The sequence below is a fragment of the Aptenodytes forsteri genome, unplaced genomic scaffold (assembly GCF_000699145.1).
Source record: "Aptenodytes forsteri isolate BGI_AS27 unplaced genomic scaffold, ASM69914v1 Scaffold213, whole genome shotgun sequence".
NCBI lineage: Eukaryota > Metazoa > Chordata > Aves > Sphenisciformes > Spheniscidae > Aptenodytes > Aptenodytes forsteri.
Window position 1 is genome coordinate 720,687 of NW_008795522.1, and position 22,376 is coordinate 743,062.

General features: G+C 40.7%; 1 protein-coding gene across 2 annotated transcripts in view; it reads left to right on the forward strand.

Moving 5' to 3' along the window:
* Positions 1 to 22,376, forward strand: part of PPP1R12B (protein phosphatase 1 regulatory subunit 12B) — a 95,136-nt gene that overhangs the window by 3,369 nt on the left and 69,391 nt on the right. For both annotated transcript variants that reach the window (XM_019472752.1, XM_009281888.2), the window contains exons 3-11: positions 2,497 to 2,656; positions 5,099 to 5,243; positions 6,841 to 6,915; positions 9,415 to 9,494; positions 10,065 to 10,210; positions 14,587 to 14,696; positions 17,907 to 18,104; positions 18,930 to 19,012; positions 20,741 to 20,866. In XM_019472752.1, the coding sequence (XP_019328297.1) occupies positions 2,497 to 2,656; positions 5,099 to 5,243; positions 6,841 to 6,915; positions 9,415 to 9,494; positions 10,065 to 10,210; positions 14,587 to 14,696; positions 17,907 to 18,104; positions 18,930 to 19,012; positions 20,741 to 20,866 (1,123 nt within the window). The remainder of the gene's footprint in view (positions 1 to 2,496; positions 2,657 to 5,098; positions 5,244 to 6,840; positions 6,916 to 9,414; positions 9,495 to 10,064; positions 10,211 to 14,586; positions 14,697 to 17,906; positions 18,105 to 18,929; positions 19,013 to 20,740; positions 20,867 to 22,376) is intronic.

Genomic DNA, 22,376 nt, shown 5'->3' on the forward strand with positions numbered 1-22,376 from the left:
TATATATATATATATATATATATAAAAATGGGGAAAAATGAATGTTTCCCAAGTGCTGGAACGGGGACCCAAGGAACTTGTGGAATCTCCATCATTGGAGGGAGTCAAAACTCAGCTGCATTCAGCTCTGAGCAACTTGATCTGGGTTTGAAGTTACCCGCCTTTGAGCAGGGATTTGGGCTAGAGACCCCCAAAGATTCTTTCCAGTCTAGATTATTTTATGACTGCAGGTTGGTGTTGGGGTTGTTTGCATGCTGGATTGAATCCAGTCCTCTCTAACAGATGTATTCTGCTTGGCACATGATGGTTACTTTATTTTTGAAGCTATTTTCAGGTATAGTTAGGAAGAGATCAGTCCCTTGCTACTTTGTCAACAGTCTTACTGTTCCACTGGTGAGTTTGTAGCTGTCCATCTGAGAGCTAGTTGTTATTTGTGTTACTGTTCCTCTTGGAAAATTGATGCAGGATCATGTTCCTTCTGGTAAATAGAAACTTTTCACTTTCTAGTCTAGTGGTGTTTGTGACAGGGTTATTCTTATTTTGTTCCCCTTTTCCCTCTACTTTGAAATAAGCCTAAATAGCCCTTCTCCCTTATATTTAGTCTGCTCACGTATTTAAAAAGAAGAATTGTGTCTGCAGTCAGCATTTGTTTTACTGGGCTGTCCAAACCATGCCTGTCTCCTCTCTGCAGTCAGGCTTCCTTGGATGCCCAGAAAGATAGAGATCCTTTCTTTACATCAGTGTAACTTGTCTCTCTTTAAAGTGGGTATCAAGAACTGTACATGGTAATAACGTGGTTGAAACCTTACAGGACATTAAGGCAGTAATTCTGTCTCAGCCGCAGATACTTTGCGTGACACTTCTTGGGATTCTGCTGGGCTTTTTCATTGCTTCACCACTTTAGCAGCATCCTGCTAAGATGCCCTGAAACAACCATCTGTCTCCACCGGGAAGCTTCCCATTGACACAGTTTAAAAAGATCATAACTGCTAGAGTAAATGTGGTATAAACTTTAAATAAGCCTCCATCCAGCTCTGTAGCCTGTCTTCAACGGTAGCTACAAGCAGATGCCTGCTGCAAACTATAACAACAGGACAAGCATGTATGATTCCCCTCCCAAATGTTTTCCCAGCCTCCAGCCACTGTGCCTCAAGGAATTCCTGAGCCAGATGGGCTTTCTGTGTACTTGTGAATCCCCCATGGCTTTCTGTTTCATGAACTTGTGCAGTCCTTCTTGGGAACTCCTGGCATGTATAGCATTATGTTTATTAACTACAAATTTGTCTAATCCTTGTTCTGAAGCCAGTTGTATTTCTAATCTTTGCAACATCCTGCGGTAGTGGGTTTCACAGTTCAGACTCTGAGTTGATAAGGGTTTTCTTTTGTTCTGTTTTAAACCTAATGCCCTATAATTTAATTGGGAATCATGTCGTTCTTATCCTGAAAGAACAAATCCATAGGGACAGTTGCTCTTCAACACCCTTCTTGATTTTTGAGATTTGTCATCTTCTCCTTCATATTTTTTCCTGAGTCAGCGAGCTCTAGTCTGATTAATCTTGTATGGAGCTGTATTGTACTTCTGATTGATATATTGTCCTTACATGACCTCATTATCATGAAAACTCCACTTACGAAAACAAGTCTAAGACAGTTTTGCCTCTTGTTGGTTTAGTGACAATTGACACAGCCCATCAGCCAGACCCACCTGGCCTCTCCACATCGTAGCAGTTGTTTCCTAGGGTGGGAAACTTGTCCCTCTTGTTATTGGAAAGCCCCATAGTCCGTGTCTTTGTTATACCAGATGTGCACATTGATGAACTTACTTGATCTGACTTCATCTAAAGCAGATCTCTTAAGCCATCAGAGTAGATTTTTTTTTTTTTGGCCTTCTATCCCCAAAATGATTTAGAATTGTGTTTTGCCAGAATCTGGTGTTTTGCTGCTCAGTGGAATTAAGTAAATATTTCTTTCGGCGTGCCTGGCACAAATGGCTCTGGTGTAGTACAGATCTCCGTATGTGCAGCTTGCAGATTGTACAGAATTTTGAGTGAACATACAGTTGGGGTTCCTGCTGCTGTTGCAGGAGACGTCTTTGGATCATCTCTTTAGATCTTCACTGTAGACTATACTCTCACTATAGTTTAATTCAGTTTGTTAAGCTGTTGGTCATGACTTTGACTTTGTTATTTCAGTCTAGGACACTGCATATTTAGAATGCAGTCCTTCCACCCATAGTTCACAGCTGAGCTAGTAGTTAGTTGGGCTGATTTGCAACCAGTGGCTCAACTTTCAAATTTTTTAAGTTAGACAGCTTTGAAGTCTCTGTTAATGATGCAGTTCTCCCAACTCCTAGAAGATGCTTTTGCTGATGTTTTTTTTGTAGGAGATTACAAAGAGTTTACTAATATCGTATGGCAAATGAAACATAAGGTAAGTTTAACAAGTACATGAGAGCTTTCACTCGATAATCTCTTCCTCTGTGCTTCACCCTCTTAGGTGTAGACCTAGACCTGGCAAGAAAAGAAGAGGAGCAGCAAATGCTACAGGATGCCCGACAGTGGCTGAACAGTGGGAGAATTGAAGATACAAAGCAGCCTCGAACAGGTGCCACGGCTCTTCATGTTGCTGCAGCAAAGGGCTATTCTGAAGTCATGAGGTAGGAGCTCCTTCCCAGGGCTGATGCACTGAATTAAGGCTGGTTTTCCTAAGGAACACATCTAGCTTTATAGTTGAGAGAAACTTGTTTCATACTGAGATTTTCAGGCTGCTATTTCTCAAAAGGCTCTGTAGATTTATGTGCCCAACCATAGTGGTTCACCTAGAAATACATAGGGACCAGAAGATTCCCTTTCATACCTCTAGGCCTTCAAAGTGATGAAAGCTTTTCAGAGAGTGAGACATAAATTAGAAGGTTTAATTTTCACTATTAGAGTAATGGTTTTAGGACTAGCAAGTTAAACAGTATTGTGGGATAAAAGTGTAATTTCAGCCTACAAAGTGACAATAAATGCTGCATGACAATCACAAACACCCCAACAGTTTACATGACCAGTCTAGTGGAAAAATGCAGTGAACCCCCCCCATCTCACTGTCCCCTGCTCCTTAATGCTACTGCTCCTGCAGTGACAGAGGGATTCCAACACCTAACGGTTCTGCTTCTACTGCTCTGGCACTAACCAGCTTGTGATGAACATGAACTTGCCCAATGTAGTGTTTCCTGGCAATAAAGCATTAGTATTTTTACAGGTAAAGTCAAATTAAGGTTTCCAACAATAAAGCTTTCTTCTCTACTCTTTATGTATGGGTGGAGCTGCCCATAAACATCAGCAAGGTTACTCTTATCACCCACATTAAAATCCTTTCTGGAAGTGTTTGTCTATCTTGATCCTTAATTTCATAGTTTTAAGTGGCATGACTTGATGTGTAAGAGCTGTTTCTCATCAAGCTCTAGTAATTTTGTTGTTCTCCATGTTTCCTATTTGTATTCATTCATTAGAGCTTATAATTGAGTTGTAAGTTGTCTGTGCCTGTACTGTGCCCAAGAACACTAATCTAACACGGCTCATGTGGAATAGAAATGTAGTATCTCCTGAATTTGAGGTGTTGGTCCCGTGGACTTTCAGTGGAGGGTTTTATATCTAGTACTCGTCAATGAAGGCTGCATTCACTGTTTGCAGGGTGACTAGTTCTGGACAGCTACTCCTTGGCATTAATTGTTATAATGATAAACGGATCTCATGGAGAGCTGACATTGTTTCACTCTTGTGTATTTTATGGCCACCCTGTAAGTTCAAATACAAAGCTTCAGTGACTTAAACCAAAGGAGCTGAAAGCCAGGAGCTAGCTAACTCTCAAATGAGACATGGAATTTGTCTGTGACCTTGAGTCTCATAGCAGCTATGTTCCTCCCTTTTGCCAGCTGGAAAACCAACATAAAGTCAGCACCTAATTTAAAATTTCTTTCACAGAGAAACACACTGCTGCTATAGGATGACTGTGCTTTATTTAGCACAGTAACGCATCGGTGTAAAGCTGCAGGAGTTTCAAAATTGTTGGTGCCACTCTGGGGTCATGCTGGATTTTCCCTTGTGCTGCAGAAGGTGGCTCTAGATGATGAAATTTCCTATGACGGAAATTTTCAGTAGCAGTTTTACCGGACTTGCAGAATTCCCCTGGGATGTTCTTCAATATTTAAGCAACTTGGATAATAGTCAGTTGTGATACATGAGCCGCTCAGTACTTCCATTTGATCACTGGTGTACCAGTGTGCATATGTCTCTGAAGCTTCAGACTGCAATTGACTCTCTTCTGTTTGTTTTGTTTTTAAATATTCAAGCTCCAGATGCTATGCAACACTAGCGCTCTGGTCTGATAGAGAAGGGAGTGGGTGGAAGGTGCACAGCAGTAAATGTGATGCAAGGGTGTTCCCAGGCAGGTTCACTTGGGTAAGATTTGCTTTAACTGTGCCAAGGACTAGTCTGCAAAAATGCATTTTGGGTTGTTTAACCCAATTGTGGGTTATTTAACTTACAAAATTCACATCTGTCAATCACAGTAATGTCACTGCTTCTTACCTGGTAGTCCTGCTGGCATTATCTCCTTATGGACCGTTCCTACGGTGTGGCCTTGTTCTCTGGTAGAACCAAGACTGAGCTCCAGTTACCAAATGTCCTTTTCATGCCAGGTGCTGTGCTTGGCTCCTTGTTACGGAGATGGCAGTCTGCAGAGATGTTGTTTGTTTGCTTAGTGCCTGAGCGAGTCTGGTGTCTCTTGTCCATTGGAGCAGGACTTCAGACTGGGTCACCGATGCCAGATTAGAAATTAAGGTGTTCTCCCAGTTTAGGACATGAGGAAAGGGAACCTTATCAATTAGACACATTCCAGCAGGTTTTACGGTGAAGTCACTTTTCGTTTACTGCCCTTTTCTGTTACAGTTGCAAGCACATCAAGTGGGATGTTGCTTAGGTGAATAAACAAGTTAAGAAACTACTGGCTTATTGTGAACCACATTACCTACTCTGTGGCTCATGGTGTGAACTCTTCCGTGGCGAGAAGTCATTCTCGAGTGGGCAGAAATCAATATTGCTTCTTTCCTCAGGCTCTTGATCCAGGCTGGGTTTAATTTGAATGTTCAGGACAATGATGGCTGGACTCCACTGCATGCTGCTGCGCACTGGGGGGTGAAGGAAGCTTGCTCCATCCTGGCTGAGGCACTGTGCGATATGGACATCAGGAACAAGCTGGTTAGTACGCACAGATGTTGGCACAACTTATGCAATGTATTTTATAGCCAGATGAATATCAACTTTATTGCCTACCATTTGATCCAACGCCATGACAAAGTTACACGGTGAGCAGTTCTCCTAGCGTGTGCACTGGAGCATTTAAAAGCGTCAGAAAATAAAGAATCTTGGCTGGAGGAAGGCAGAAAAGATTTCAAGTATTACTGGAAAAGATCAGTGATTAAACTTTAGGATCAAGATTGTAAGAAAGGATGGGCGCTAATCTGTGTTGTCTTGTTTTAGTGTAATCCTGACAAACTAAACAACAAAAGACAGTCTAGGAGTGCAAAATAATACGCTAATGTTAAGGTATAAGGCACTGAAAACCAGTGAACCCTTGAGAAACTGGCAGCTCTAAATCTTTCCTGTTCTACTATATTGGTCATAAAAAGGGAAATTGAAAAATTGACTCAGATTCATGAGAAACGAGTAAAGAAAAATAGGATGGAAGAAAAAAAAAAAAGAAAAGGAGAAAAAAGATTCCTCTTCCATCCTAATGGTTAGAAGTTTTTCCTTGAAGACCCGTGGATTTTCAAGAGCTGACGTGTGCTTGTCCAGGGTTGTTCTTTGTGTTCCCCTCCCTGCTGCGATGTCCAGGCAGTGTCTGTGAACCGCTTCCTGCTGGAGCGGATTCAGTTGTGCCGTGGCTGCTTCTGGGGGAGGAAATGGGGTTGTATGTACTTGGAACAGCACCGGGGGATGAAAGCAGGCAAGATAATTTGGTAAGAGAAATGTGGCACTGTATGGTTTGAGTGCATCTGTCTGTACTGGAAACTGATGTAAAAGAAACGGCTCTATGAGAAGGAGCCATTTTAGCGTGGTGAGCTCTTTGGCATCCAAATTATGGGAAATCTTTTTTAAGTGCCATCAGGTGCTTTTCCAAAGTGTTCAGAATGTGTGTGTGTTTTGTATTGTGCTAGACTTGAAAAGAAACACACGCAGTTGTATCTGCTGCATTACCTGCTCTTTCCAGTCAAGAGTTGTTACCTTGCTAGGTCAGATGGACAAGGCAACCCGTATTTACTTGATCACTAGCCATCAGGTTTCATTATGTGTTGTTAATTATGGTTATTATAGCTTCAGTTATTGTGAAAATATAACTGATTTCTTGTTTTGTGCCTCAAAATAATTTTTCTGGTTTGTTTTATTTTGTAAATGCCCAGATTTTTTGGCCTGCTGATGACTGGCAGCCTTTCAGGAGGTTCAAATACATGATGATACAGTAGAACTGGTTGATCGCATTCCTTCTCAGTACAAGAGTGTCCTTTTTAGAAACCTGGAAACTCAAATATGTTAGTCCTGGCTGTTAGATTTGAGCAGCAGCAATCAGGGAACTGCACTTCCATGATTAAGGTTGCTCTGATGATGGATTGGGTCATAAAACTACCATCACTGTTGTGTGGCTTTCCCTACTCTGGAGTGAAACAGAGTATGTTACTCAGCATTTGGGAGGATGTGGAGCATGTTCACTTTTGTTCTTCACTGGTAAATAGTGGTTTTTTTGAATATTGACACCATGCCATATTGGATATCCTCTTGTCTTCTCTTATTGCACCAGGGCCAGACGCCATTCGACGTGGCTGATGAGGGACTAGTTGAGCATTTAGAAATGCTACAGAAGAAACAGACTGTGGTGAGTTTCTGGCAGATCATTTTCCACCTCTCCAATTACCTTTTCATGCACGGGTATTCTCTAAGACATATGGCGTCAACAGACGCAGGAAGCTGAGGCCCAGCTATTTTTTTATGTTAGTCATTTGGAACCTTTAATTACACCAATATTTTTAATAGCTAGAAATCTAGAAAACTGGATGACTGCATCAAGAAGGTCAGTAGCGTGCTGACATGCAGAATTATGTAAACTGGTAAGGAATGTATAGTTCATCTTTGGAATTGTTATTATTCTGCAGTTGCTTTTGTTAGCTGGCAAGCTCTCTAGCATCAAACTGCTCTTTTTTTAATGAGTGATTACCCAAGTTAACTTTGTGTTTGCATCTAAGGAAATATGCTGTCAGTGTTGAGAAAGATCTGTTACCATGTCTGCCTTCCTTACAATAGGGAGACTTTTGATTGAGTGAGGAGAAATTATAAACTTCAGGGAATTCTGGACTAAAAAAACTGGTGATTTCAAAACCATATTAAATTGCCATTTCATAATGCAATGGAGATATTGGAAGGGGTTATAAGCAGAAAGTTGGCATAAAAAAGGAAAGCAGAAATATATCTTGATCAAAGTAAAGCCAGTCGTCAAGCCAGAAAGTTGTTTTTGGATTGCATTTTTTTTCCTATTTCATCTGGTCTACTCAATTATCTCATTTGGTTGCTTCCAAAAAACATACCAACCTAATTTAAAAAAAAAAAAAAAAAAAATCAGTAAGTATCATTTAAAATGTTGGATTCAGAAACAGACATAATGAGAACACTGCTGATAAAACCCAGTAAAGTATTTTGAGGAACTGACAATGTGGGTGGTAGAATTCAAGCTCTGATCATAACACAGCTGCTGTCATCCTTAAATAGCATCCTTAACATTCACAGAAACTTTTTAAAAATTAATCATCTTCTCCCTAAATGAGGTGTTGATAAATACTACCAGTGTTGTATTTTGGATTTTCTCCTATCTCACTACACCAGGATTCTGCAGATAACTGCACTTCTCGGAAGAAAAGAAAAAGAAAGAGCAAAACAATGACAAGAATTTTTTTGGATGGGTGCTAGCCCATTTTTCGGCCTGCTTCGCAGGGGCCAGCAACCCCCCTTGTTCTCTGTATAGTAGCACTATGTAAAGGCCTTCTCCATTTGTTAAATTAGTGTAGCAAGCTATAGTAGAACTGGGAAGAAGAGAAGAATACCGATTTTATCACACTTTTTTTTTGTGGATATGATTTTTTAAATAGAAATGCCATTTTATCATGTGTGTTTATCATGTGCCATTTTTCTCACTTAAAATAGAAAACTTATATTTGTAAAGGATGAAATAGGCAGTTCCACGACATTCCTCGAAGTATGTTATTTAACTTTCAAAATGACTTGCAAATCAAATTTTTTTTCTTTAATCTAAAGCTTGTAGCGGAACAATATGCCATCCTTGCTAAAAGATTTGCTGCTTTTATTGGAGAGAAAAGGGGATTTTGTTTGCTGGAAGCAATTCATTTGATTTGGGTTTGGATTTTTTTCCCCAACCTCTGAATTACCTGTGAATGGAGCAGGCTGTTTCCTGCACTTCCCTTTGCTGTGCTCCAGCGATTTGTTCTATTTAACAACATGCTGTACCCGAAATTTTGGCTCTTTGCTGGACTCCATGTAGCTTTTCCCACATTCAGAATTTGCAGAGCCTTTGCTTCTTGTGCCTGGTGTCAGCTCCTATCAAAAGAGGAAGAATAACTAGGCTAGACATCACACAAAAGAGAGACAGCCTTAAAAGCGAGCCTCTAATTGCCATCCCTTTTTCTACCTCAACTGTGTCTGTGCTTCTAGAAGGTACTGAAAACACTTTTTGGTTACTGTTTTGTCCATCAGTGGTGACAAAATTAATATTGCTGCTCTCTGGGCAAAATATTTCACTTGCTATGGTGATGACAGGTATTCTTGTGCGATGACTTAATGCTAGCATTTGAGAGATTTAAGAAGTGACCCATCCTCGTGGGAGATCCATCGGTTGCCTGCACAGGGCATACTTGAATGCTTTCCTCTGAGAGCAAGTCAATAATAGCTACAAAGGCAGCAAATTTTTAACTTAATCTAGCCTGATTTCATGGGCATACAAACACATGTGGACAGCCCTCCAGCACCGTGTCTGCATGGGCAGATGCAGGGCAGTACTGTGGAAGTCAGGATTCGACTCTGGGTCTCAGCAGGGACTGCTGCAGACTTCTCTGAAGGTTTTATTAAATTGCAGCTTGAGTCTAAGGACATGCTGGGTGTGTAGCTGTGCCCTTATGAAGCTCTAGTCCAAGACATCCAGTGCTCTTACAGATGTGCGTCTGTTGAATTGGCTTGTTAAACAAGTCCACAGTATTTTTCGTCTAATGAGGTTGGGATGATCTTGTGCTGTGGTAGTTATTGGATTGTGCTGAAGTGGCTTGTTAAGATGTCTCTTTTCTTTCTCCAATTTTCTTGGACTTTTTGACAGTTACGAAGTGAGAAGGAGACGAGGAATAAGCTAATTGAAGCTGACATGAACGGCAAGCCTCAAAGCGGACTCTTCACCAAGTACGTCTCTTTCCTCTTTGTTGAAAAGGAGCTGCACGGAGAACAATGGGAGACCAGCTTCAGCTGTTAGCAGTCAGCTGGCATCAGCTGGTTTAAAAAAGTTCACTGCTGTTCATGTTCATTTCATGGTTTCTTTTAAATTTGAGCGCTCTCAAATACAAATTTAGTTGTTTCTTAACATGCCCACTGAATGGTAGAACAAGGAGTTGGGCTGGTGCTTTGTCCCCCAGCTTCTGCTCTTGCTGAGTATCAATTTGACCTTTGGGCTGAGAACTGCACCTTTGCAGTTGCACAGAGCCATGCAGCCCAGCTCATGGGTTGTGTTGCACTAGCAAAAGAGACACCACATTTTTTTGGACCAAGAAAGGCTTGCAAATTTGGGAAATGCAAGACTGGCATTGGAATCCATGGCAAATGGGCAGTGCTGGAAGTGTTGGGATGTTGAGTCTGTAGATGGATTTTGTCCTTTTGCTTGTTCTATATGTAGCAAATCACGTCTGTGTTCCTGAGAAGTAGAATTCAGAAATAACTCGCTTGCCTGGTAGTCCTTAAAATTTCTGTGTCTTGCAGCAAAGAGAAGATTCTTTATGAGGAAGACATGCTGAAGTCCATGGAAATGGAGGAAGAGAACAAGGACTCTAGCAGTTCTAGTTCTGAAGAAGAGGAAGAAGCTGAAGAAGATGAAGTTTCAGAATCAGATGCTGAAAAGGAGACAGGTAAGACTTAGTACAGTCTTGGATTTAATAATTAGCCTAGCAATTTTAGGGGATCAGTTTGAGAACTGCTTTTGTTTGTTTGTTTGTTTTTGCTTAGCTGTTAAAGACATCCTGAAAGTCTTACTTCCAGTGTATATGTATAGAGTATGGAGAACTCTGTAGCTAGTGTGCTAAAAAAGCTGATCTAAATGCTGACTCCCAAGTCAGCATAAGTTTTCTAAAAAAAAATAGCTGCGGATAGTATTTTAATTTCTACTTCCAGCTCACTTGAATTCAAGATAACACATTGTTCACAGGTTGTTCTTAAACAGTAGGTTTTTTCTCATTGGCCAATTTCAGGATGAACACTTCAGTTACTGCAAGATGGTAGAAATGCAATTGAACACATAGGAAGGTAATAGCCTGTTGTATTTGGATGGGAGAAATGAAATGAAGGGCTGAAGCTGTTCTATGTAATTATAGAGATGAGGAACTTTTTTCTGACTGTGATGTATAATAATCGCAGAACATAGTGGAAAATAAGGATTAAGTACACTGAGTCACATTAGCCTTTACATTATAGCATATTGCTGGCATCCTACTTCCTTCGTTTCAATCTCATTCTTTTTCCATAATTTCTAAAGCTTCCTTAATTAGTTTAAACAGTGTATATGTGCAGCACAGAAAGTTTAAATAAAGATATTTAATTTTACAGTAAGTCAAGACTTACTTGTACTTAATATTTCTGCAAAGAGAGATGGATCTTAGACTATGATGTGTTTAATGGTTAAACTACTTCTAACATCAGCTCACTTGGCCTATATCCCACTATACTAATAAATAAGTCCTTGCAGAGAAGTGTAGTTTAAAGTTTTTTCCTGCTTCTTGTGCCAGTAAAATTGTCACCTGTGTTCTAATTGTATCAATTACGATGTTTATCTCAGTATGAGAGGTGTTGAGAATCCTGGCTGGTCTTTGCAGAGCTGGTAGTTACAAAAGCTGTTTGGGTATGACAGTAACACGGTGAAATAATCTTTTGGCTTTTCAATCAAGCGCATGTAGTGGAGAAGTCAGTGGTAGAAACAGGCATGCAGTAGAAGTCACATTTATTTCCTCCATAAATCAGGGTTTTACTAGACTGCAGCCCTGTATAGCTATGTGCCAGTTCTTGTAAACGTGGTAGGAACTTGACCAAAACACCTCTAACATATGTATAGCTATAAGAAGTGGAGCTACGTGGTGTTTAACTGATTCAGGAACAGCATAAGATCCTTCAGCAAGGGAAGTGCTACAGCACTCAGCATTAAATTTTGTGTAAAGCCAGAGCAGGTCTTTTTATTCAGTTAATTCACTGAGCAAAGCACATTATACTAATCTATTTCAAACCACTAAAGCTAAAACAAATCGAAGACAAAAAGCATTCAAGTAATGATTAAGCATCAAGCTTCAGGCTTTGTTACCTGTGCTCTCCTTTCCTAGAGAGATTATTGGCTGCTTTGAGAAATGTCAATCAGAATTGAAACCTTACCTTGTAAAGTTCTCAAATCTCTAATAAAATGAACATGACCTTGTCCAGCTGGATGTAGACATAGTTGTCAGTTGTTGCATATGTGCATGGGGTGCACATTTTCGGTACTCTTTTTAAAACAAGGTTCATGAGATAACATCATCAGCCCACATGTTACTCCAAAGAGAAGTAGGGATGAAAATAGCTTTTCATAGAAAATTATAAATGTCACAGTATTACTAGTTTCAAACACAATCTTAAAAACAATTATGCTTTATTATCTGCTAGGCATTTGAAATGCTTGGATGGATATAGGAGGCATGTTTTTGAAAACATGGAAATTATTTCCTTATTCCTCTTCATTTTCTTCTGAGATTTAATATTCACATAGCTTTGTAATTCTAAGCAGTGCTGGACAGATAGAAGACGACTGTTGTCCTAAAGTGTCCAAAGTCTAGATGAAGGAAAAAAAAACAAAACAAAACATTGTTATGAGTGGTCTTTTTAAATCAATAAAATTTAACTCCTCTGGTAACTGAGCATAAGGTGAGACAAAGCAGAAGCTGGCAGTATAATACAGAAGTTTATTTTTAGGTATGTTTTGAAGGGTCTCAGGTTGTGATACATTTGTGGAATTTGCAGAGACTGTGGGAGGAGAAGAAATTTGAAGAGGTGAGCAGTGAAATTGTTGGAGTGCCTCAGAGTACCATGTTTCTTACAATCTGTAAGAAATTTGTGTTCTTCAAACAAAAAAAAGCTAAGTGCAGTAATGCCATTTTATTCATCTTGAGGACAATTAACAATTTGGCATTGGGTTGTATATAAGCAAGAGAAAGATCAGTATAAAATTCTATGGTCATTATCTGTGCTGGTAACTATTACAGTAGGTAATTATTGTGAATTAAAGCAGGCCAGGGAAGCTTTCAATGTTTAAAAAAAAAACAAAACAAAAAAGGGAAAATCCCCAAAAAAACCCTTAAGAAAAATGACATTCATGCCAAATTAGAGAACTAAATTTTCAGTCTCGCCAAATTTGTTTTGGGGAGATTGAGCTAATCCTGACCTGTTTGCCTTGATTGGAATTCATAACGTTTATTGCTGAAATTTTAGTAAAATGTGGGATCCTCCCCTAAAGACAACGATGCCTATGGTCATGCGGTCTCTCACGCTGCCAGTCCAAGGTACTTTTGCCTGTCCTTTTTCTGCAATTGACTCCTTTCGGTCACACTGCTCACAGTTAGAGTTCTTTCCAACCTGTCATTACCACTTAAGCTTGTGCCCTTGTAATTAGACTTGACCTTAAAAGTTGACCTCTGTACTATAAACTTCCAGAATGGGCTAGCAGTCACCATCTAGCCCAGCCTGTAAAGCCTGCTGGCTGTCAGGTCAGGTTTGTTCTCCCCTTCCTGCAATGTCAAGGATTCTCCTGTGTTTTACAGGCTTCACTCTCAAGAAATCAGCAAATGGCAAGCATGTAATTTTTTGTCTGTATGCATTTCCATGGACTGCTGAATGCCAGGTCAGGCCTGCAAGGAGAAATGGGTAATCTGCTGCCCCTTCCTAAAAGGGGTGTTTGAAAGCGTAATGCATCTGCGTGTTAGGCTCAAGAAATGAAATACTCTGTTCAGATGACTTTGATGGGAGTTCTGAGATAACACAAAGAGAGGGAAAGGTAGCTGAGGCTTCGATATCATGCAGACCTTCCTAGGGGAGATGCATCTTTGTCTCTCTTTAATTCTGGATCTGTCAGTCCTGCTAACTGCCTGTGACTTTTAAATATTTCTCTTGGCTTGCTCTTTTCTGTTTTCCATGTCCTTTGAATCCTATATTCTAGGATTGAGAACACTTGTTTCAGAAAGAATGATCTTCGTGCTCCAAAGTGCCATCCTCACAGATGCTCCATACCAAACTGCTTTTTATATGTAATACAAGATCTTTATTCACTGCACATACCTCATTTGCTAGTACTGTTTGGGTGGTTACACTTAAAATGACTTTGTTTGCTCAAAACCATGACTGTGTGAGGCACTCATAGCTGCAAGAGGAAAACGTTGTTTTATTGGTGTAGGTACATAATTTCTCAGGCACCTTGCATGTGGCTGTGTTTGGTAAATAGTCTGTCTTAGAGCCCTGTGCACTCCTGTCAATTGAACCTATTGCCTGAGACATAGTTTCTGCTTACTCTCCCCCTGGTAATGTCCGGTGGATGTTCTTATGTCATGCATGGTGCATAGATACCAAAACAATTTTAATACTGGACGATTGCACTTGTCTAACAAGCAGGGAGCCAGCTGTGAGCTTTGATAGCATTTGCTTAGCTTGCTTTGAGCCCTGTTAAAGATTTTTTTCTTGGGAATCAGTTGTAGCTTCGTGTAGAAAAATGGTTTTTCCTGTAGAAGACCAGAAATTCTGCCCACCAGCATAAGCAACTGCAGCAGAACTGTGCAATGAAATCCACCCCCAGGCCCACTCGGGGACGTGTGCTATAATGCATACTCAGGTACTGCAATAGGAATGGCATGTTCTGCTTTTCTTCCCGAGTGTTACAAGGGAAGAACAATCCCTGAGAGGAAACAAAATTGTGAATAAACAAAAAATCTGTTTGTTCTCCTTAAGGTGCTTTCTGCAAAGATTTTGCTTGTCTCTGGGGATGAAGTTCAAAAGCTTTGCCTGGCAAATGTAGCCATCATATTTTTTAGTAAGTAGAAAGCCTCCTTGCAGAAAGCCCTGGTTAGCCTTGGCACTGACATCTTTATGATCAGATGTACCTCAGGCGTACTGAGGTCACAGCAACTCTGAACTTGAGTTTAGTGCACATTGTGCTTGTAAAGAAGGGCCTTGGAAGTGCAATACTGAAACATTTGGTTTCTCTTCTTGTTTAAAATTGTAGAAAGGAAGGAAGAGCCCTTTGCCAACCACTCCAGCCATGAAACCAGGCCTAGCATCACTGAGCAAATACCACCACCCGAGCCCAACTCCTTCACTGCATCTGCCAGAAGAGTAAGTGAATTTGGAATCAATGGGGACTCCAACAGAGCTTGAAAGCAGTAGGTTTTTCTGGGAAATGGACACTGTGAAACCGATTTTCAGAGCAGTTGTAAGACGTGAATTTAGGAAAGCATGATAGTATGCAATTTTGATAAAGATGCTGTGTGAACAACAGTATAGGACTGGCACAAAGGTGGATGTTTGTATGATAAGGTTCCTCTTGAATCACTTACCCTCTGAAGCAAATTTCGCTGTTCACAAGAGAAAGCCTGCCTACCGCAAGTGCTTTGTGTTGCTGTCAGTTCTGAGATAGTTGATGCCAATCTCTTACCGACAGGAGATCTTTCACCAAAGCTGGTTCCTGCTGATGTATCAGCAGTGAATTTGGCATCATCATCTAAAGTGCCTCTGACTTGCCAAACTCAGTTGATTCAGTGGCGTGATGTTACGGCCCAGTAAGCAGAGAGGATGAAGTTTGCATCTGACTAGATAGCTAGGCTACAAAAGCTTTTTAAGGGTGACGTAGAGTTACTGAAATCCTACCTGAATTCTCCAGCTCTCGCATCAGTCAGCTAGATGGCACCAGGAGACTCTGTGTTCTGCTGAGGACTGGTGTCTTACGCTTCTGGTTTCTTTTTGCACCAGAATATGGAGGACAGCTATACAATGCAGGCACCTTGCCAAAGTCTGAAACAGTAGGTACATGTTAGAGGGAAAATGTTTATTGCTTAGTCACAATTTTTTATTTTTGACATGCTATTAAGTCTAACTTCTTGTCCAGATCAAATGAAATAGAGCTCTTCTGGGTGTTGTTCAACTCAGGCTGACTTAGCAGGGGAAGTATTAAAGGTAGAAGGATACTGGGAAGTGTGAGCACTTCAGTTAACCTTTTCCCAGCTGCAAAGTATTGTTCTCACTCATTTGAGCTGTTTAACCCAGAATAAGGCTGTTAGGGTATAGAAGAGGGCATGTGTGCAAAGCAGTTATTAATTTGACCTCAATCACTTAAGATCGGCTACTTTACCTTGTCTTAAATGTTTGATTCTTCTGTAACTCTCTTTGTCAGATTGGGTTTTATATGGGAAAATATGAGTGCTTGTGTTGCCCTCCATTTGTGGTGTTATTAATATTTGCTGTTCCTGTGTTGTTTGGAAATTACAGAAGGCAGCTTTTACTGTGGATTTGAGCTTTCTCTGAGGAAAGTGTCAAAACTACATTAAAGCATTAGAGCTGTGTAGCTTAGTAGACTGGAAGTGCTAGAATTAGTGGAGTACAGGAGATTAACTCTGTGCATCTGCATTAAAATAACATTAGCTAAGAAACACTGCTAAAATACTGCAGTGATAATTTTATCTTCGCAGTCTTGAATCAATGAGTTTGAGAGCAGAGCTCCCAGTAGCTTCATTTATTCCAGATAATGTCAGATGTTTTGTGTTATGTAGAATATGGTATAATAATGCTTATATTAGCTTGACCGAAAGTCTTGTCTACCCCAGTATCCTGCCCTTGACAGTGACCATCAAAAGATACTAGAGAAGACAGAATCCAGCTGGACTTCTCTCCCACCATCTAGCAATTTGCATTTCAGGGACTTGCTGAACCTGTGGTATTTTTTGTATTCAGTAGACTTTTCCTCTATGAATTTATGCAGTCACTTCTTGAGCGCCCATAATGTTTGGGATCCTATAATGTCCAGTGGCAAAGGGTTCTTCAGCTTAATTATATATTATACAGAGCTTCCTGCGCCTGCTTCTTTAAGCCTGCCACACGCTGGTTTTGTTTGCTGCCCCTAGTTCCTTTATGGGAAGGAACAAAGAATAATTGATCCTTATTCACCCTTCTATGTGCCACTGAGGATTTTGTGTACCTTGGTCATATCTCAGCCTGAAGACTCTTGATACACTGAATAACTCCTCATACAAAAGCTCTCTTGCTCTACTCATTCTTGTTGCCTTTCTCTGAATCTCTTCCCCTTCTTCTATACTGCTTTTGAGCTGTGGAGCTGAGCTGTGCATGATATCAAAGGTGTGATTGTACCCTGCAGTAACACAGAGGCATAATGGTGTTGTGTTTCACATTCTATTCTTTTCCAAAAATTCCTTATGTTTTGTTTGCTTTATTTCCTATACAACTTGGTGTTGAGCCCCTGTCTTTGTAGAAGTATCTCTTGCGGTGCCCAGGCTCCATTCTTGAATGGCAGTAGGCATCTTTAAGACTTGATAACTATAACTAAGGTTGTACGTTTAAGCAGTTGTATATTTGAGGAATAATACATGTTTGTCAGAAGTGCCTCATGTAACAAAAAGCATGAAGGTATGTATAGAATATGCAGTTACCTGACCATAGAAAGGTTTAAGCTAGAACAGGCCTCTGCAAGCCTGTAGTCCAACCTCTTGCTCGAAGCAGGAAAACTTCAAGCCTATGTCACGTTGCTTTGAACTACCTGAGCTCAGCTGAGTACTGAAAAGTCTCTGAGGATGGAGATGCCCCGCTCTCTTGCTCCTTGTCCTAGTGCAGCATTGCTCCTACCAGGAGGTATGTCTTCCTTCATGTCAGTTGGGATTTCTCGTGTTGGAACTTGTCTCTGTTCCTCCTTCTCCTTTCACCGTAGACTGAGAAGAAGTCTGGTTCCATGTCCTCTGTAAACCCCACCCCCCAAGTAGTACAGCAATTAAATCCTTTCTTTGTCTTCTCTTTTCCATGCTAAACAAGCCATGTTTCCTCAGTCTCTCCCTTTACGTGTTGTGTTCTCCAACTCCCTGATGATCTTAATGGCTTCTCCTGGACTCTCTCCAGTTTGATCTGTGTAAGGGTTTTATTTGCAGCTAGTCCCAAAAGAGTAGATTACTTTTTTTGGGTTTCTGCCTTCACTGAATAATTCCCCCTTCCTAAACGGGTGCTAATAAAAGCTTCATTGTTCCTTATATTCTTTCTGCAAAGCTGGAGGAGGGCATTGTGTAGGCAAAGGGAGCTGCACAATGACACAAGATTTCTTTCATCGTCTGTCCTTGGGGATGAGGGCACTACAGCAGTTTGCATCCCTGTGAGTTCATCTTGAGCTATGCCCTGTAATTAAAGCTAAGCAGGAAATCAAAGTCACTCCATCTGATGTTTACAGGTGTAGCTGAGAAAAAATTGGGACTTGTTGAAACACTTTCAGAACTTAGATTGTGCCTTGCAGTTCTCTTACTTCTTCCAAATGTCCCTTTTTCTCCTCTGCAGTTCAGTTGGCTCAGCAAGTCAGATGAGCAGAAGGATGAGTCACCTTCATCGTGGCGGCTGGGACTACGGAAGTTTGGCAGTCACAACATGTTGAGTGAAGTCGCTGCTACTCGTGAGGCGCAGAGAGATAAGACTTCTTCTATCTATCGTTCTTCGTCAAGTCCTCGGATATCTGCATTATTAGACAACAAAGAAAAGGTTTGGCTTTCAGCAAAGGTGTTTTAGCACACCCCAGTTGAGCAGACTTCACCTCACAGGTTTAAGACCCTTTCCCTTTTGTTTTGAGTTATTGCAGAGTTTTGCATCCACAACAAACTTAGGTCTCTTCCATTCTTTCTTTTTTTTCTTTTGAAAATTATTCCTATCCTATCAGTTGTTCTTGCAGAACTGGAGTTCGGTGCCCCTTTGACCTAATTCCTGCTCGGTTTGGAGTGGGCTGCCAGTGAACAAGAGCTGCCGGTCTGGCATGGCCCATTCTTTACCAGAAAATATCTAATCCAGACAGTAGCACATACCTGCAGTGGAAGTTCTCCTTCACTGTCATCTATATGGATTCCTCCTGTATCCACCAGCTGTATTTGTGAATCCCATCCCACATATTCACTAGCTGCAACTTTGCTACCCGTGGGTAGATGCCCCATCCCTGGAAACATTCAAGGTCAGGTTGGACGGGGCTCTGAGCAACCTGATCTAGTTGAAGATGTCCCTGCTTGTTGCAGGGGGGGTGGACTAGATGATCTTTAAAGGTCCCTTCCAACCCAAACTATTCTATGAGTCTCTAATTTATAAGTAGTTCTAGTTAGAAGCTGCTTTTATTCACTAGAGTGCTCTTCAGGAAATAATTTTCAGAAATGATACTTTTATGCTGTGGTATGTGTTGCCCAATAAAATGCCTTAAACCAGTTGTCCTTAGACAGGAGAATACTTTCTTAGTTGAAGAAATTTGAACGTGAATTTAGTTGTCACTGAACGTGCTGGAAGTGTAACAGATGTGCGGTTGAAGTACTTCTTTTGCTTCACCAGGATAAAGACAACAAGAGCTATCTTGCCACAATAGCCCCCAGAAGACTGAGCAGTACGAGCGATATAGAAGAAAAAGAAAACAGGTGAGACTGAACTTAATGCTCAGCTTCTGTCCTGTCAATAGTTCCTGCAGAATACCTTTTTTTTCTATATTCATGCTTCATATATTTTCTCAGCAGTCCCAAGTGCATGGGAATTCACAATATCGAGAACTATCTCTGATCTATAAAAGTTCTGGTACGTTGCTTTTCATTTAGGTGAGCAGGGCAACAGGCTGGTTTCTCCACCCCTGTGTTCATACATACATGCTCTCCATCCAGGAAACTAGATTTACGCATACTTTTTGCTTTTATATGCAAGTGCCTCATTTTGTAGCTGGCACCTACACTTGTACTTCTGTCACTTGCTCAATAGTCAGTCACCTTCAATCCCTTTGTTCACACATCTGTCATTTTTTGATTCACTTGAGTTTGTGAACTCTCTTGTGTATGGAACTGTTTCCATTGCAGGGGTTGTTTTTACAGTGAATGCGTGTAGCTGCCCCTGGACAGAACCGTGGTATAAATGGGATAAATATCTAGTATCTCAAGATACAATTGAGGAGCTAATCTCTACAAACAGGTTCTTCACAGTTTGTGCAAGAAGGAGTAAAATTTGAGCTTAGCCTCATTTCCAGCCACTTCCACAATCCTGGTACAAAGGCACACATAGAGAAGTCATTGTGAATTGTAGTTGTTGTTGAAGAAGTCAGGGCAGATGACCACCCTGAGAGAATTTCAGCACAGTTTGAGATTCTTTGCTGATCTTTTGCTGGAACCTCCCTGCTGTGTTCTTGCTTAATCTCAGCCAGTCACTGTGATTTGGAGTTTAGCGGACAATTTGTGTCTGCTGATAAGCTTGAGCAGTTTTGGCAGTCGCTCGTATTGAGTGGCATATCCGGCTGACTGCTGATAAATGTCCTTTGCTTGGTAAAGTAGGGAATGAGGGGAGCTGGCCTGCGTGAACAGATGGTGCCCAGATGTACTGCGTAGTACAGATTTTTCCCAATACTCTTTCCTTTCAAAACAGCTGAGTTTCACTTCACGGAACCCACAGGTGTCTGAAAGGGCATCAGCATGGACACGGCAACTGAAAAATGAAAAATAACGCAGGCTGATGAGTGAATGGATTTGTGTTGCATTACAAGCTTGAGGTCCTGTCCAAGACCAGAAAAGGACAAACTGCCAACGTGTGTATTAGGAAAAGGAGCCCTGATTTCAGATAACTATGACAAACAGAACTACTAGTAACATTGATAACTTGTCAAGTAGTTTTAGGTATTGCCAAATATTTTGTTTGTTGTTTTCTGCTGCTAAGTATAGCAAAGGATTTGCCATACTGAATTGCGTTACTGTCGTTGCCTGGATACCTTGGAGAATAAAAACTTCCCCTGCAGTTGCAATATCTGTCCATTTATGCAATGTTGTTTGATACAAGACGGCAGAGTCTTGTAACGTCATCAAATGACGTTATTGAATATGTTAAATTACTTTTATGGACAATCTAAATTCTAGTTGCAAGTTTTCTGACTAAAAAGGATCTTGTTCCTCTTTATGCAAAACATTACCTCATCTGGTGATTCTTAAGTAATACAGCTGGCAATAACAGAAACTGATGTTAAGGCCAGAAGAGGTGTTTCAGTGAGTTGTGTCACCTGTGAACAGCGGTGCACATAGGTGTAAGGGAAGGATTTGTGTTGTGGAACTGTAAAGGAGCCAAAAACAGACTCCAAAAGTTTTTCTAAACAAACCTTGTGCTCTCTCCTGCATTAGAGAATCAGCTGTTAACCTAGTGCGGAGCGGCTCTTACACCCGGCAGCCGTGGAGGGATGAATCAAAGGGAAATGAAGCTCCCCATTCTGGTGCACCTACTACCTACGTATCTACTTACTTGAAAAGGTATGTCCAATTCTGTCTTACATGGGTTCCCAGGCAGTCAGTTCTACTCTTAACAGGCCTCCCAAACTTCAACCTTCTGCTTGCTGCTTACTGCATCAGTGTAACTGGCCTTGGGACACTCTTCTGCTGAGAGCAGGAAATAAAAATTAAGATTTACCGACATTTGTCATGCTAAATAGTATTTTTAAAGGCCATCATTTTCGTTGATTTGTAAATTGCCGAACTAAATTTAAATATTCTTGTTCACATAATTCAAATGCAAAGTGTTTTCTCAGTTTTATGCTAGTATTATGGTTAGATAATAAACCAAAAATTGATCATAAAAAGAGAATAAAGTAATTACAGTTTGAAAGCATTGTTCAAATAGCTATTGACAGGTAAGTTGTAGCTCATCTCTAATTTTGGTTTATATTAGTCCATGTTTATGGCATCGTTATCAGAAAAGTGGCAGTGTTCTTGTGCATGACTTACAGCACTTACTAAGGAGTGAGACTGATGTCTCCAACCATTTTCTTGTGGCAGTAAAGAAGCAGTTTCTGCACAGTGTATGTGAAATTGTAGAGGCTGATTGTTGGTAAACTAGCCAAGCAGAATCAGGAAAGCAATCCTGTGCATAACTTCTTTAATAGCAGTATCTTTTACCCCTTTGGAAGGCAGAGGCTCGGTTTCCTTGAAGTACCAGACAATGGCTGTCTCTGAATGAGGTGAATGAATGCCCTGCTCTGTTAAGGCAAATAATACGTTACTGAGTTTTCATCTCAGTTGTGACAAGGAGGATCAGCCCTTTGCGCAAAGTACAGTTCCATCACCTCACCTTTATTTTAGCTAATACTGGAAACCATCAAAACAGCATGTATAAACATGTCACGCTGCAAAGCCATTTGATCTGTGCTTAAGGAAAAAGACAGAAATATTTCAAGGTTTTAGATTGTGTTTCACCAAATTCTAGACCCTGAACTAAATAACTATCCTGAAGATGGAACAATTGCTTGAGATACTTGGGAAGAGGCGTAGTTTTTGTATTCTAGTGCTTATGCTGGTAGAGGTAGGTTGTGCTTGAGGATATGTCTGTCCAACTGCTGAGCACATACAGACCCGTTTCCACAAAAGGTGAAGCAGACAGCCGCAGTAGACTTCTCCTGATCTGCTGATCATTCTTCACATCTATCCTGGGGCATGATGACAGGCCAACCTCCATAGCTTGTCTCTCTCTAAAGGCAGTCCGACAAGCCACAGCTGATTACATTGGAAAACTTTTGCCTCTTGCTGCTGGCATGCCTTACTGTTCCCTAATTTGAGAAACAGTCCAGTCACTAACGTGGCTGTCTGTTTAAATTTTACAAACATTGACTGTTTATCTCAGCTAATCCCAAACCAGATTTAGTATTACATTCACATAGTTGTACTGTATTTCCTTGGTTAAACTGTACAGAGACTAGCGAATGTTTTGGCTGGCAGTGATATTTCACTAATACCAATTTCTTGTCACAAAGGCTGAATTCTGGCCTTT